General features: G+C 52.6%; 1 protein-coding gene across 1 annotated transcript; it reads left to right on the forward strand.

Moving 5' to 3' along the window:
- The first annotated feature begins 3,041 nt into the window (after positions 1 to 3,041).
- On the forward strand, positions 3,042 to 4,753 carry ARL4D (ARF like GTPase 4D). The gene is made up of 2 exons (XM_048830399.2): positions 3,042 to 3,181; positions 3,577 to 4,753. Exon 2 carries the CDS (start codon positions 3,598 to 3,600, stop codon positions 4,201 to 4,203), a length of 606 nt encoding a protein of 201 aa, XP_048686356.1. The 5' UTR covers positions 3,042 to 3,181; positions 3,577 to 3,597; the 3' UTR covers positions 4,204 to 4,753.
- The last annotated feature ends 11,512 nt before the right edge of the window (positions 4,754 to 16,265 follow it).

Genomic DNA, 16,265 nt, shown 5'->3' on the forward strand with positions numbered 1-16,265 from the left:
CTTCCTTAGGCCCTGTAAGCACTGAACTCTGCCTCCCTCTCTCCGGGAGTGGCTTACACTTCACAAGGGTGCTGCAAATTCCGCCTTCCTGTCCGTGTCTAGCTTCCTTCGGAGCCAAGAGTGGGTGTTACAAACACCTACTGCGTTCCCGGGTGCCCCAGAGTTATCAAATGCCAGCAATAAAACATCCCACTGAAAACCTGAGGGTGGTGCTTGTTACTGAACATTTCTGTTGTGGTAATGCCCAGTTCTCTGGTGCAGGATGGGACCATGCAGGCGTAAGAAATGACTCCCTGCCCCCAAAGAGTTTACAAGCAAGAAGTGAGACAAACAAGTGGGCAGGGAAACAGAGAATAGGGGGAACAAATGTAATAGGGTGTTTAGGACTGATGCTCTCTCCTTCTGGGTGTATGCGCCAGGGAAGTGGGCCTGCCACAGCGGGAGCTGACCTTTGTTTCCTCACTGCTACTTTTAGCCTTGAAGGATCATTGCTGCCAGAAGCTATTGAGTCCCTGCTTAGGGACAGGTTTCAGAGTAACAGCCATGTTAGTCTGTTTTTGCAAAAAGAAAAGGAGTATTTGTGGCACCTTAGAGACTAACCAATTTATTTGAGCATGAGCTTTCATGCATCCGATGAAGTGAGCTGTAGCTCACGAAAGCTCATGCTCAAATAAATTGGTTAGTCTCTAAGGTGCCACAAGTCCTCCTTTTCTTTTTGCTTAGGGACAGTCTCAGGTATTATCCCTGAATAGAGGCTTCCAGCTTTGTCTACATTAATGAGTTAAGTGTAGTGGATTACTGGGTTTACCAAAACTCATTTCACTTGAGATAGCAGGCAAGACTCACAGCAGGGGCATGGAGGTGAAAGGTCCACTTCTTTGTTCCCTGAACCATCCACCGCTGGCTTCCAACAGGATTAGATGCTTCCCATTAAATTACTCCTGTCAATGACAATCTCTTTGGCTTGGCTTGAGAAGTATAGCAGTGCAGTGTATTGACAGCCTTTAAATTAGGTCATCACCCACTTGTGAGGTGGACTGGCAGATTCATAGGCCTGAACAGTGGGGTTGTATTAGTGCTAAATCTAGAGTGACTCCTATAAGTAGTAGGTTTCAGAGGAGCAGCCCTGTTAGTCTGTATCCGCAAAAAGAAAAGGAGGACTTGAGGCACCTTAGAGACTAACCAATTTATTTGAGCAGAAGCTTTTGTGAGCTACAGCTCACTTCATCGGGTGTATAAGTAGTAGTAACCGTTTTAAGAAGGGGCTGTATTATACATGGACAGGGAATTGTGCCCAGGGGTGAGAGCAGAAGGGATTGGGAGTCAGGACTCCTGAGTTCTGTTCCTGGCTCTGTTATTGCTGTGCTGTGTAGGCTTCGGGCAAGTCACTTCACCTCTCTGTGCCTCTCAAACATGGGCCTATTTAATCAAAACTGGGTTATTTGGAAACCCTAGAGACTATGCAAGTGCTTCATTCAGAATGAAGCAGCATCTTAATCTGCTGGGTGGGAACTCCGCATAGCCCTGCCAAAACCATCTCGGTGGCATCCAAACACCTCACAACCATTAATGCATTTACCCTTACAGTGCAGTAGGGAAATAGGGCCACCCCCCTTTCAGAGATAGGGAGATGAGGTGCAGAGAGATTCAGTGACTTGCCTGACATCTCACAGGGACCCTGTGGCAGAAACAGGACCTGAATCCAGATCTGCTGAGTCCCAGGTCGCTGCCTTAGTGTCAAGACCATCCTTCTGCTTTAGATCCTCCCTAATTGTTTAGGTTTCAGAGGAACAGCCGTGTTAGTCTGTATTCACAAAAAGAAAAGGAGTACTTGTGGCACCTTAGAGACTAATGCTCAAATAAATTGGTTAGTCTCTAAGGTGCCACAAGTACTCCTTTTCTTTTTCCTAATTGTTTACACAGCCGAGGGGTGAGCAGGCCTCTGCCTGCAAGGTACTTTGCTTATGCTCCCGGTCACCTATTTATTGGATTCCACTATCTCCCAAAGATAGCAGGAGTTTAGTCCTTTAACCCTTTTAAGTTTGCGTAATTGGCTTCTCTGTCAGCAAATGAGCTCTCACTGCCTGGTGAGTATCGCTACCTTGAAGGCTAGCAGGAGCTGAAGCATGGAAAAAAGACTACCGAATAACACCAGCTATGACTGACAGCTGTCATGCAGAGCATACATCCTCCTAGAACAGGAGCCGCCTTCCTAGGAAGCATATTTAATTTCATGATTGACTGTTAACGGTCACCATCTTCATTTGCAAAAAGAAAAGGAGGACTTGTAGCACCTTAGAGATTGGTTAGTCTCTAAGGTGCTACAAGTCCTCCTTTTCTTTTTGCGAATACAGACTAACACAGCTGTTACTCTGAAACCCATCTTCATTTGGGGAGCAGCATCTACCGGTGACAAAGGGACCTTTCATTCTCGGCTTGCAGGCAGACCCGCACCTCAGCCAGTCCTTCTAGACAGCCGCCAACATAAGGAAACGAGCGGGGTGCTACTAACACTATCTATGAGCTTTCTTTGTGAAAACAAGGCTTTGCCCTGGGGCCTGTGCGCCTTGAGGATCCCATTGGATTTTCCCTCCAGTCTCAGATGATGGATATTTTAGGGTTTTCTGTAATGTTCAGTACCCCAGTATCTCAGCCAAATGAGATTTGCAGGTGAAGGCCTGTCTCATGCCCCTGGGGGAGAAGGCTCTGCCTGGGATAATGGGAGACTTATTTTTTATTTGTTTTGTCAGGTCCCTTCCCTTTCTCCCCAGGCCTTCCCATACACATTGGCTGTCCTGGGAAAGCTGTGACTCCTCGCCAGCATGACGGGGCCAGGGGAACTGCGAGCAGGCGGGCGCAGGGGGGGAAACTGTGGACGAATGTAAAGACGAGCTCTCCCCCGCGCCGGTCACGCTGCGCCCTCCTTCCCCGCGGCTGGCTCTACGCTCCGGGCTCCTGTCCAGGGGCAAACAGCTGGAGCCAGCTGTGCGCAGCGGCTGGCGTTGATTGGCTCAGGCGCTGTGACATCACGGGGCTGGCGCGGAGGCTTTTAGCTCCCTCGCCGCCGCCCCTGCAGGAGTTTCCAGCCGCTGCTCCGGTCGCCGCAGAGAGGCGGTCTCGGTGGCGGGTCCCTGCCGGTCGAGTAGGCTCCGATCCCGGGCTGCCCCGGCCCCTATGGCAGGTAAACGGGCTGGGGCTGCAGGGGGAAGGCGCGACCGGGGAGCGAGCCGGGAAGGGCTGGGGACGTGCCGGGAAGGGGCGTCTCCCCGGGGATCCCCACCAACCTGGCTGCGGGGGCGCTGGGACCCCGCCGGCGAACTGGCCCGTGGGGATGGGAGCTGGGAGAGACCCAGGGGGACGGGGCGCGGCGGGTGCCCGGCCCGGCCCGCTCCCTTCCCCGTGGGAAGGACCCTGGTCCCACGCCGGCCCCGGGAGCGTCCGCAGCGGGGCGAGCTCCCGGCGAGTGGGGCTGGCTGGCCCGGGGGTCCCCCGCCTCGCCTCTCCCGGCGCTGGGGGCGGGTCTCGGGCTGGGGCCGGCCCTCCCGCGGCTCACCCTGTCCTTCTGCCCCGCCGCAGCCCGGAGCGCCCCGTAGCGCCATGGGGAACCAGCTGGCGGAGATCGCGCCCGCGCCGGCCTTCCTGCCGCACTTCCAGGCCCTGCACGTGGTGGTGATCGGGCTGGACGCGGCCGGCAAGACCTCACTGCTCTACCGGCTCAAGTTCAAGGAGTTCGTCAAGAGCGCTGCGCCCACCAAGGGCTTCAACACGGAGAAGATCCGGGTGCCGCTGGGGGGCTCCCGCGCCATCGCCTTCCAGGTGTGGGACGTGGGCGGCCAGGAGAAGCTGCGGCCCCTCTGGAAGTCCTACACCCGCCGCACGGACGGGCTGGTCTTCGTGGTGGACTCGGCGGAGGGGGAGCGCATGGAGGAGGCCCGGGTGGAGCTCCACAGGATCACCCGGACGTCGGAGAACCAGGGCGTCCCCGTGCTGCTCCTGGCCAACAAGCAGGACCTGCCGGGCGCGCTGGCGGCCTCCGAGGTGGAGAAGCTGCTGGCCCTGCACGAACTGAGCGCCGCCACCCTCAGCTACACCCAGGGCTGCAGCGCGGTGGACGGGCTGGGCCTGCAGCAGGGGCTGGAGAAGCTCTACGAAATGATCCTCAAGAGGAAGAAAATGCTGCGACACAGCAAGAAGAAGCGATGAGCAGCCCCCTGGGCCTGCCCCGGCCCCACCCAGCTGCCAGGGCATTGCTGGTTGGGCGCGGGGTGAGCGGCTCCAGTGCCAGGCCTGGCTCACCCCCGCGCGGCTAAATCGCCCGTGTAGACGAGGACTTTGTTAGGGGACAGCACCCTCTGGGGGCTGCGTGTGCCTGCCCGGTGAATCTGGCTCCAGGATTTGGGATGGCTCCAATGGGAGTGTGCTGTAGGGACTGGTCTGGACCTGTGCCCGCCGGCCGACAGGACACACGGAGTGCCCCAGCCAGGCTCAGAGCAATGGCCCCTGATGTGTCCAAATCAAATTTAAAGGAGAGGTAGGGTGGGGTTAGGAGACTGCAACTTGATGGCAACCTGCATTAGGTGAAAACACTGCAAGTGGGTTTTCTAGGCGTGTGGGTGTTCATTTCCATCATTGCTACAGGACAGGTGGGGGAGGGGAATCTTTGTATTACTGGGTTGTTGTTTTTTTATAAACCACGTGTGTTTGGTTTTTTTGTAGGAACTAAACATAAGTTATTAAACAGAGAGATTGGATAGCTGGGAGTGGCTTTGACTCTTTACTTTCATGCTGTCCGAGTTCATACTTTGTCAAGATTCCAGCTTTCACTTGGCTGGATCAGGACAAACGGTACATTGGGATCAAAGGCAGGACTGCCTTTTATTGAAACCTATGACCTCTGCTAAACAGTTGGCTGTCTTTAAGGAAAGAAGGCTTTTAAACATAAAGTAACAGAAATCTAACCTATCCTTGTCTCCATGCTAAGGGAGTGAGCTCTTGTGGGGGTCGAAAGAAACCAACCAAATCTCTGACTGCTGCACTAATGAATAGTAACAAAATCACAATCCAATTGTTTTTTTTCCAGGGTGGTAAGCCCTTGCAGCTCCCATACTGCATAAAATTGCAAATGCCAGCATGTATCTGGAGTTTTATAACTAGTGATGATACAGATTCAGCAAAGGAGGGATATTAAATCTCAGGCTGTAGGTTTAAACCAGTCTTGAACTACTGGAGACCAGGATGAGCCCTGATGTGGGGGCTGGGAGGAAGCAAATTATTTCACTCTGCTACTGTGGGTGTCCTACCTTCCTCTCCAGCATTTGGTGTTGGTCACTGGACCAGATCCGGTGTGGCAATTCCTACTGCTCTGTCAATGGTAAATCTCAAAAGTTGCTCCCCTGAAACTCTAGACCAAAGTCACCTTTTGAAGTGCCCTGTATGGAGTTGAGTAGGTGTCATGGGTGAAAATGAGCTAGGAGCCTTTAAGTAACTGTGAAAAGCCCAAGGCTTCTTCCTTCCCTCACACCCAACTGGCTGGGATCAGATGTGCTACCCTGGGTCCCTTCCTTGTAGCAGCTGGGCTGTTCACAGGCTATAAACACCCACTGGTGCTCCAGAGGGGGGAGATCCTATCTTACTGGATCAACTTCTGTTGGGGAAAGAGAGACACTTTTGAGAGCTCTGTGTAGCTTGTCTCTCACCAACAGAAGTTGGTCCAATAAAATATATTTCCCCCCACACACACCTTAACAACACTGCAGCCTAACCCCTAGCAATTCTAATTGTACAAAGGTGACAACAAACGTGGTTGCTGTCACAGGAACTGGAGGGCTGGGGGGGGGGAATACGCAGGACAGCTCCATTCCTGTGAACACAAGATGTTTCTCCCCCCCACTCCTTTAACAATAGGGTGGTAAATGCAGCGGTTGCGGAGGGCATTAGAGGGTGTTAGCTCCGTTAGACCCGGAGTAAAAATGTCTTGGGTGCCACACGAGTTTGGATAAATATTGACCAGTCTGAATAAAATATTGACCAGTCTGAATAAATATTGACCACCGCAGGGTTTATTCAGCTTAAGCTGGTCGTGTGTGTGTGGCTGGAGCCTGTTTCGCTAAACAAGATTATACCTTTGTATTCACTTCTGCGCCCTCGGGTGTGCTGAGCAGTTTGTGGGACAGCGGTGGGGTCGGAGCCCCCTGACCTGTGGGAGCGGCTGCCGTGTCTCATGTTCCGGGAGCGGAAGCAGTTTCCATCATGAACTGTGCGTGAAGAGCTCTCGTTCCCCTTTTCCAGACAAAGAGAAGGCGCAGTCTTATGGCAACTGAGGGGCTCCATGGGGAAGAGCAGCAGAGTTTGAGGAGCCAAGAAGTGGTTTTAAGCACAGAGAACTGGGAGCTGGACCATTCACAACTTCTCACACAGCAGGAGAGGAAGTGGGGGGGGGGGGGTAGGGACTGACTTCCTCCCAGAGAATCCCTTCTTCCTTGGTATTAGCCCGATGTGGGCCCTGGGTTTGGGTTAGTTGCCAGAGATGACAGGGATATGCAGCAAGGGTTTGCACATAATTTGCCTAAAAAGCTGTTTAAATAATTGGACGAGCTTTGTGAGCATGATCACGCTGGCTGGCCTTGCTCTGCTTCGCCCCCCAGCCCTGACACAGAAGGACCATCACAGCCGCAGTGTGTCAGTCACAAGGACCCAGATCCTTAGAGGTAATTGTGTACTAGCTCCCATCAACTCCCCAGGGGAGGCAGGTGCTAAGTACCTCTGAGAACCTGGGCCAAGGTCAGGATCATAAGGGGAAGTGGGCCTGTGCCTGAGGAGGGATGGGGAGAAGGGGGCCTGGAGGAGGGAAGGGGTTGCAGGTGTCTGAGGAGTGGGTAGTAGAAGGAAGTGTTTCTTTTTGTTCTGCAGGCAGATTAAACGTACTAAAGATTCCTGGTGGTGTAGCTGGGTTGGTCCCGGGATATCAGAGCTAAGGTGGGTGAGGTCAGATCTTTCTACCTTGACTCTCTAAGGATTCTTGGTGCCTGTGCCAAGAACCCTCTTGATCTGTGTCCTAGCTGATTTCCCATACCCCTCATTCCACCCCAGGAGATCAGCGGCAAGGACCAGGGGGAAACCCCCACCACCACCACACACACACACACACTTCAGAGTTTAATGGTTTTGGAAGGGAGCTATAAATCCTCATGCTTCAGGAGAGCAGGCCCAGATCCATAAAGGAGTGTAGGCATCAGAATCCCTGAGTGCCTCAGGCCAGAGCAAGCATGAGAATGACCCTATAGCCTGGAGGGAAACTCAGGGGCCAGGGCCCCTGCTCTAATGACACTTCAGTTATTTATTCAACGGGGAATAGCTTGAACAGGAGAGATTGAGGTAGCACTGTATCAGAGTATCTCACAGCTCCATGGTTAGAGTGTGTAAGAAGTGGGAGCCCCCCCAAATCCTTTTTCCTCCCTCAGGCTGAGGGGGGAATTGAACCTAGATCTCGCCCCTCCTGGATGGGGGCAGGGAGAAATTGAACCACTGCCGCCTGCATTTTAGCTGCCAAAGCCACCAGGCTCTGGGAGAGGGAGTCCTAGCTGGGGATCGTCAGCAGAGGTAGGTGCCTCCCTGCAGCCCGGGTCTATGGCGTTTTGCTCTGTGAGAGTGGTGGGACGTAGGACGCACCCCTCTCATCCGGCATCTCCCATTGGCTAGTTTAGGTGGTTCCCAGGTATCTAGCTGCCCCAGTGCATTGTTCAGGGACTTGCCTAGGTGCCTAACTCAGGTCGAACAGCCAGTCGAAAAGGGACCCCACCCTCCCAGTGAAAATGAGCAAGTGAGGGTGGGGGAGAGCGAGTTTTGGGGGTGGGGGGGTGGAGTGAGTGGGGGCAGGGCCTCGGAGAAGGGGCAGGGCAGAGGTGTTCAGTTTTGTGCGATTACAAAGTTGGCAACCCTAGGCTTTGTGGATCCCATTGTTGTGCCAGTGATTTTCTGGGCACCTCAAACTTAGTCCTTCAGTTGATACTGGTAGTTTTCCTTATTAGCAAGACCCTGAATGGCTTCAGCTGAACCTCATGAGAAATGCTCCACTAGGATGCCAATTTACTCTCACAGCCAATCCCGCTCTTCTCTGATGGCAGCTTGGGTCACACCCATCCTGTATAAGATCTTCCCCAGGTCCACTACCCCTCTCTGCAGGCAGGCTCCAGCTTGGAGAGCGTCTGCTAGCTTAGCAGCACTGAACTAGGAGGGGCCGGAGGGCAGTGGGGGCTCTTCGCATTGTACTAGCATCGTCACAGACTAGGAAACCTGTCTGGGGCTTAGAGGAGGAGCTGAGCGTTGAGGCTGCTGGAGTTGGGAGTCAGAGCACTAGAGTAACTCCCTGTGTGGATAAGCCCTTAGGTCTCTCTCTTGCCATGTCTAAGCTGTAGCTGAGAGGGAGCCTGGGTAGACAGGCTTGTACCTGTGGGCCTCGAGTTATTGTGCTAGAATGCAGTGAGGCTATTGTAGCTCAGGCTCTTGAGCCCGGGCTGCCACAGGACCCGTAGGTGGCTTAATACGAGTGCAATGCTCAGATTCTTGCAAGAACGGGGCTAGCAGTGGGTCCAGGCTACTGCAGCAGCCACACCCACTTCTCCCCAGATAGCAGCAGGGGAAGGGTGAGCAAAGCCTGTGCCCACGTGCCAGGGTATTTGGGCTGAGCAGGGTTCCTGGCCCAGTTAGCATGGGTGTCAGGGGAGGGGGACGCTGTCTGAGCATTTTAAGCTAGATGAGCTTTGCTAAGTGGTGGAATGCAGAGTCCCATTCTGAGCCACAGAAAGCAAGGTGCCCTGCTGACAGAATGAGCCTCAGCCCCAATCTCTTTATGTAACCAAGCTCACTGCGCTCAGTTTAAATCCCCTAGGGGTTGTTATATAAGGAACATATAGCTCTGTGTGTCTGGCATCCTCTCTGGCTCCAACACCCCACCCTAGGATGTTCTGCTGACTTGTTTAAATCAGTAGTGCCTGCAATCCCCCTCCAGCTTTAGGTGGGGAATGTAAGAACTTGATTAATGGCAGGACCAGGAGGCCATATGCTTTCACTAAGAGTTTCCCATGGCATCACCTGGGAGGTCAAGGACCTGGCACTGAGCAATCACATGGGAGGCTGTGCGATGGGGGTGGGTCAATGCACAGAATCTTTTCAGCATGCTTTGAAGCTTCCCAGCTGGCAGGATATGTCACTGGGACTATTCAGAGAGGAGAGTCGGCTGGGGGTGAGATGCTGAGTTTCCAAAATCATAATGAGCTTAATTCAAGCTTTGTTGTTACCTGTTAATTTTTTAATTAACTTATACAACTGGCTGCTTGCAGTGATTAAGTAGCAGAGCAGGTGAGCCCCAAATAACCCCATCAAAGCCTAACCTGAGAGCTCAGCCCCCATGGTGGAAAGTGGGTCTGCCTTGTAAGAGAAGGCAAGTTCCCCTAGAGCAGAACTAACAAAGCCCTGTGTTTACTTGCTGTCGGTAGCCTCAGGCGTCACCTGGTCTGCTGAGCCACACAAAGCTAGAGAATTGCAGCGGAGAGAGCATGAGTTATTCTGTTCTCACTGCAGCCTCCTTTCTGCTGCATCTCACGCACACCTGGAGAATACACTCAAGGGAATGGCCTTGTTGTGACCAGAGACTGGAACTGGCAGAACCTTCCTGGTGTGAGGGTAACCTATTGGAACAGGTTCTCTGTCTCCCCCTCCCCCTCCTCCCCCCGCATGCTTAATTCCTCAACACTTGGGGTCTGTTCAATAGAGACTGGTGGCTTCTCTAAAGCACAGGCCTCAGTTCGACCGCGAGTGAGTGGGCTCAGCAGTGTTCCCTCGTGGAGCGGAGAAGAATGATTCCCTCCACTGCCAGAACCAAGGGGTGAGGTTCTCTAGTGTGTGCCATGCAGGAGGGCAGGCTAGATAGTCAAAACAGTCCCCTCTGACCTTAAAATCTATGAACTATCTGATGGAGGTTTCCTACAGCTATTAGTTATTGTTAGTATATCTTGGTTATTGATATAGTGCCTGGGGTGGGGGGCTTCCAGGATTTCCTTGTGCCATACAGCACACATTAAGAAATCCAGTGCCTTCAGGAAGCAAACAATCATAGAACTTCCTGTCCAAAACAGGCTGCATTAGGAGCACACAGAGTGAAACCAAAGAGGAGAAGGTCTTCGAGGGCAGATTTATTCCAAGGGCTAATACTAGAGACCTGGACAAAGCCTTGCAGCCTCTACCTAAAGCAGATGTTTGGGTAGAGGAATGCACGGCGCCCGCTCCTACCCAGCTCTTCCCGTGGGCTGCTGGCCAGTGGTTCAGAGAGGAATCCCGTTCCTCCCAGAGGCAGTGGGCTGCAAACCCCTCTCCTGAAATGCTGGGTTCTAATGGAGCTCAGGTGGGCTGGAGAGAGGGCTCTGTATAAGTGCATAGAGAGAGTGCTGCCGACTTAATTTCTTTCTGATCCCTGGGAAAGATGCACTAAAGAGATTCAACTTTCCTGCCCCTCTTGGGGGAGGCAATGATAATAACACAGCACTGACATGGCTTCCATTGGAAAATTCAGTCTTTTATAAGTCCTGTTTAACTGAGCCTCACAACTACTCTGCGAGGAAGGGACACTGGCATTTTACAGAGGCTAAGTGATTTGCCCAAGGTCACCCAACAGCTCAGTAGCAGAGCCCAGAAAATGTGGCTCCTGGTTCCTTGCTTGAAACACCTGGGTCAAGATTTCCTCTCCGGAATAAAACACAAAAGCCTTTTGCCCTGGGCCAGTCTGCGAACTGGTGCACACACATGGCTGATTATAAACTAGCTTATGTTTCTGGAGGGCAATTGGGGTAGTTCAAAAGCTGAAGCTGGTGCTCAGTGACTCTATTGCTAGGGGCCACTTTAGATAGAGCCTGGACCAGATTACCCCCAGAATTCAGCGTGGCACAGCAGTGAGAGATGGAAAAGGCATTGGCTCATGGTGTCCATGACCAGGGGCACGGTGCAGGACTGGCCGGCTACTTGCCATTATCCAGCTGCCAAATGTTGCTTTCCTGTAAGAACTGCAATAGCTTGTATCTCCAGGAACTGGGCTGAGCCGTCCCCGCATTTCAGCTTGGGAGGAGGTGATGTCAATGAAGGGATAAGTGCCTGCTACAAACAGTGTGGGTGATACTGTATCAAAGCTACCTGGGAAGGCTATAAAAGGCAAACACCCATGGGTGGATCATGTGCGCAAGGAGAAGTTATTCATTCTCAGTACAATCATCTCCTGACTATGCAGGGCTCAAGAGATTTAAAAGGTGAAAGTGAGCCAGAGCCAGTGAGCCAAATAAATGGGAGGAGACAACTGCAGAGCAGGGAGAAAGAGGGTGAAAGAGGCTAGGGGTGGAAATGCTGACCTGGGCATTCTCCTTTCTTAGAGTCTGAGGTGACTGTCTCCGCAGAATTTGCTGGCAACACTTGCCCGTCTACTGTCCTGACACCTGCAGTTAGACAAGATACCAAAGCAAAACCTCTGGGATGGTTTGGTGGGAAACCAAGATTCTTGGCTGGAAAGTGAAATTTGGGTATAAAATGTGAGTTGTGATGTTGTGTGGCTCACTGCTCCTCCATACACTCAGCAGTTTGGACTTTGCATCAGGATGACAGCATAGAGAATAAAGCCAGTCCCCAGAGGGCCACAGCTCATGGCTCAGCAATGGATCAGCAAGGCAGAGACGTGCTCTCAGCTTTTTGTTGCTGTGTTTTACGTCGTATGATTGCACCAAAGACCCCAATGCCCATCACACTGCAGAGAGACTCTCATAACTAAATCTGTACATGAAATTCACAACTCTGCTAATTCTCTTTTATGTGACATTTCATTATCTGAGCTGTGAGTTGCTGGAGATGCTAGACCCTTTCTCTGGTCAGCGCTTTAATTAAAGGGGAAACTTCAGTGCAACAAAGTAGGTCAGGGCATGCAGTCCTGTGGAGTGATGCTCTTGGCTCTCACCTTGTGGGGGAGGGGTGGGCAGTGAATGCATTAGCTCGGATGCAGCTCAGTGGTTGGCTGAACCTGGAGTAGGTTGGAGGGCTCCTTCAGGGAATCTCCAGGCATATTTATGCTGAAAACATTTGAGCAGGGGCTGCACTTGCATCAAGTCTCCTGGTTTTGCAAACAAACCAGGCATGGGCTCCTCTCTTTTTTTAACTGAAGCAAGCTCACTGAAAGGGAACAAGGGGAAAGTCTGGGGGCTACAGCAGAGTCTCATTATTCCAGCCACTCCCGGGCACTAGATTTCCTGGCAGGCCACACTGGGCGCAACTGACCAGTTAAACCGAGGGATTGTGGCTAGCCTTGCTGGCATGTGCGTGCTAGGAGGGCTAAGCAGTTTGAAGGCTGTAAGGATGAATTGGTACCATGTAGGGCTAGCTCTAGGGAGCAGTCTTGGAGGCTCAGAAGCACTGAAGTCACTGCAGCCAAACTCGGGATGTCCACGTAAATTCTCTTCTTTTCAGAGACAAGCAGCGTGGGCTGAGGACCTTGCTGTGACTAGCCCCACATGGGTCCCTCTCTCAAAGGCTTTCCCAGCCCTTTCTCTCCCTTTGACCTGCAACGGCCTCTGGTCTGACAGGTCTCTCCTGACACATCTTGCCTGACAGCAAGGCTCTGTGGGAACCCAGCTGTGCAGAGATGGATGCCTGGGGCATGCTCCACAAACAGGGGCAAACCACTAGAACCTTGGACTCTGCCCCGTTGTCAGATTCTCAACCACCCTCCCTACTCTTGATCTCCTGTTACGTGGCCCAACTTCCACCATGTATTCACAACCTGATGGGCAAGCTCCTTGATTGCCATCACCAGCTCCCTTGGAGAGGGCACCCTGGAGAGCTGGAATGATGCAGCCCCAGCCCGGGACGGGATGCCAGGATTCCTGAGTCAGAGTCCTGACCTGCCTTGACTCCCTTTGCCCTCAGCAGAGGCGGGAGGTGGCTATTCCTTTGTGATAATGGGAGCTGTGGGGGTTGGGCACGTTTGAAAACATCTTCCCTTGGCTTGGTGTCTAAGGGGAGCTGGGCCCATCTGAAAACTCTGGCCTCAGCCTCTGTTTCAAATGGGGAAAGCGCCCACCTCACGGTGAGGATCCAGCCGGCGATGATGTTTGCCCAGGGCCCTCCACAGGCAGCGGGGCCCTGACTCTATGCTGGCACATGGGGAAGGGACCACATGGGGAAGGGACAAGGGCGCTGTCTGCGACCCCAGAGCAGGCCTGGAGACACAGCTCTGACAAGGCCCAGGAATTGGTCCCTTGCGAAAGAATCCAGCTCAGCCCTGGTCAAGGGTGGCACTTAGCAGCTAACTCAGACCAAAGGTCAGGCTGACAAATGGAGGCTGAAACCTGACTGGTCTGGGCTTCTGGTGCTGGTATACCAAGGGGTGGGGGGACGTATAAACACTCCAGAGAGACTGATCCTGCCACTTCTTCTGCCATGACCTAAACCAGACAGGGCCCCCTTTCCTCCTCAAGAGGCAGGAATAGCCCACTAGCTCGTAGTGGGGGTCTGGGATGGGAGATTCCTAACAGAACAGAGCCAAGGTTGCCCCAGGCAGTTGATCTCTGAGTGGGAATTAAGTGGGTGCTTCAGTTTAAGTGGCAGACTTTGCTACCATGGCAACGGATACTATAGAAAACTAAGGCTTAGGCAGAACCCAGGATTCTCACTTCATAGCCCCACACTTCATCCCCTGGTTCATCCCACTTCTCAGAAGTGGTTCCCCACCCTTCTCTGAGATTCGTACACATCCGGCTCCCAGGACTGTGTATGCTTCTTGTTTTCCATTGGTAAATAACTCAAGGCAAAGACAGACTGAGATGCTGCAATGGGAAGGGAAGGGGGCTAGGAACTGAAAATCCGCCTGGCGGATTTAGGTCCCACATTTTCTGGTGCTACAAGAAGCTTCTGGGGTGTCTGCTGTAAGAGGAAGATTTTTATCCGTGGTGAGTTCTGATGTGTGTGATATTAGAGGCTGCCAGCTGGTGTGTGTGTAGAGAAGGAATATGCAAAGGCCGAGGTCTCCTTCTGAAATGCATTCTGCTCTCTCAGCTGAAGTTGTCAACACTATTTGATTATGTTTATTCTTGACAATTCAACCATGAGAGTTTGATCAGCTCCAAAGAAGAAGAAATTCCTGGCTGCAGTCTCTTTCTTTCCCATCTGTTCTCCCAAAGATAAACAGCCTTTTCTGTTCTCCTGAAGAACATTGTAAAATGAAGTATGAAATACTGGAATAATTATTAGACTAAAGCACAGGCCAAAGATCAATAGAAAGGAAAGATGAAATATTGTCCAATGTGCTGTATAAATTACTGGCTCAGAATTCTGTAGACTGTAATTTCTTCATGAAAATTCAGGCAAGCATGGAGCAGTAGGATACTGTAGGCTTATTGGTCTGGAATTCAATGTCTCTTTGGGCCTGGACTCTCTGTAATTTGCATCTACGTGCATAACTCTAAGGGTCATTTCATGCATCAGTTGGTTTCTTACGCTTCTCTGGGCTGTGCAGAATTGATCTCAATAGAGGTGGGAAAACCTCCTGGCTGCAGCGCCACAATGGAGGGCAGGGGGTGGCATGCCTGCGATAGCTGACTAGGAGTCCTGCTGTGTTCTGCAGTTTTTGAAACCCATCTGCAGCTCTCCAGGGAGCTGAAGGAGCCCACCTGTGAAAGGCACAAGGGGAGGAAGATTAATGGTATAGTACAGCAGATGCCAGCTCTGCAGCTTCACGTGCCTCCTCTGGAGTGAGTGGAACACAAGAAACAGAAGGAAGCAGCTAACAAACCAAACCCAGAGGGAGGCTTCTGTGTCCCAGACCCTGGGGCTGATGGACAGTTCACCGCTGTTTTGCTTGCGAGGCAACCCAGGTGCATACAGAACTCTGTTCCATGATCCATCTCCCCTGCACGCTCCCTGCTGCCAGTGTCGTCTCTCTCCTGTTGTACCCTGCATGCTGCCGGCTCTCTGGGCCCTTTGGGCTGGGGACATCTTCAGCCCCCTAAGCCATCCGGACCCCCAGCAGCCTAGTTACTACTGCACACTCCAGTATGTACCAACAGGCCCATGCAGGAATGTTGTCATGTGGGTACATACTGCCATGTGCAGGAGCAGATGTGGGCTCACACAGACCTGCAGCCATATGATCCAAGTCAGGGTGCACACAGGTGTGTCCATGGTACAAGAGCACACATGGGGTATGTCTTTACAGCAATGAGGCACCCATAGCTGGTCTGTGTGAGCCGACTTGGGCTCGGGGGGCTCAGGCTGCGGGGCTATTTCATTGCTGTGTAGACGTCTGGGCTCGGGCTGGGTGGGAGGGTCCCAGAGCTCAGGCTTCAGCTCCACACAGCAATGAAACAGGCCCACAGCCCAAGCCAGCAGACACGGACCAGCTGCGGGTTTTTCTTTGCTGTGGAAGCGTACCCAAACAAGGGCATGCATGCTCTCCTGCAGACGTGCTGGTAAGCAGGCAGGGAATGGGGCTCAGTCTCTGAGTTCCCATCTGCCTGGTTTCTTCTGACCATCCCTGTCTGTAGAAGCCCAGATGCTCCTCACATCCCTGCCTGAGGAATCCTCCGTGCGCTGCTGACTCACTGCCATCCGTGAAGCAGCAATGCCTGCCATGTCCTGGGCAGACGGGAGCCCAGCAGACTCTAAGCGCCTCCCTCAATCATCCAGAGCAACTTGTTTGATCTCATCCAAATGATCAAAGCAGAAATTAGCACCAGGCCCAGAGCAGGAAGAGGGCATCTGACGCCGCTATCAGAGCAGGCATCTCTGCTGATCCTCTGGGCCTGTGTAATTGATCCTTGTGGAGCCAAAGGCAGCTACCTCTAGTCCCCCTTTCCCAACATGCTACAGCCAGGCGTGAAGAACAAGGGGGAGAGAATGGCTGGTTCCAGGTTAAATGTCTTTGGTTTTTGGTTAATCCTAGTTTTCTCCCTCATCCCCAGCACTTGGGGTTCTGCAGCAGTTAGTACAAGGAGGGGACTGAAAGAAAACGTGCTAACGAGGGCAAAGTCCTGCTCAGTGAAGAGAGAAGTGACCATTACACGGACAGTACCTTCAGCGCCCTCTGCTCTGAGCATCAGGAGGGGCTTGTGTCCTAGCATTCAGACAGCATTTCCCCACATCCTCTCCTCCAGCTCCAGTCTCCATTTACCTAGATCCCTTCTCACTGAAGTGTAGCACAGAAGTCCCTGGAAAGAACACGCACAGCAAAGGAATTCTCT

Source organism: Caretta caretta, chromosome 27 (assembly GCF_965140235.1).
Source record: "Caretta caretta isolate rCarCar2 chromosome 27, rCarCar1.hap1, whole genome shotgun sequence".
NCBI classification, from domain to species: Eukaryota; Metazoa; Chordata; order Testudines; family Cheloniidae; genus Caretta; species Caretta caretta.

Bases quoted from the DNA above. Each gene is read 5' to 3' on its own strand.
- ARL4D (XM_048830399.2), top strand. From the start codon at position 3,598: ATGGGGAACCAGCTGGCGGAGATCGCGCCCGCGCCGGCCTTCCTGCCG.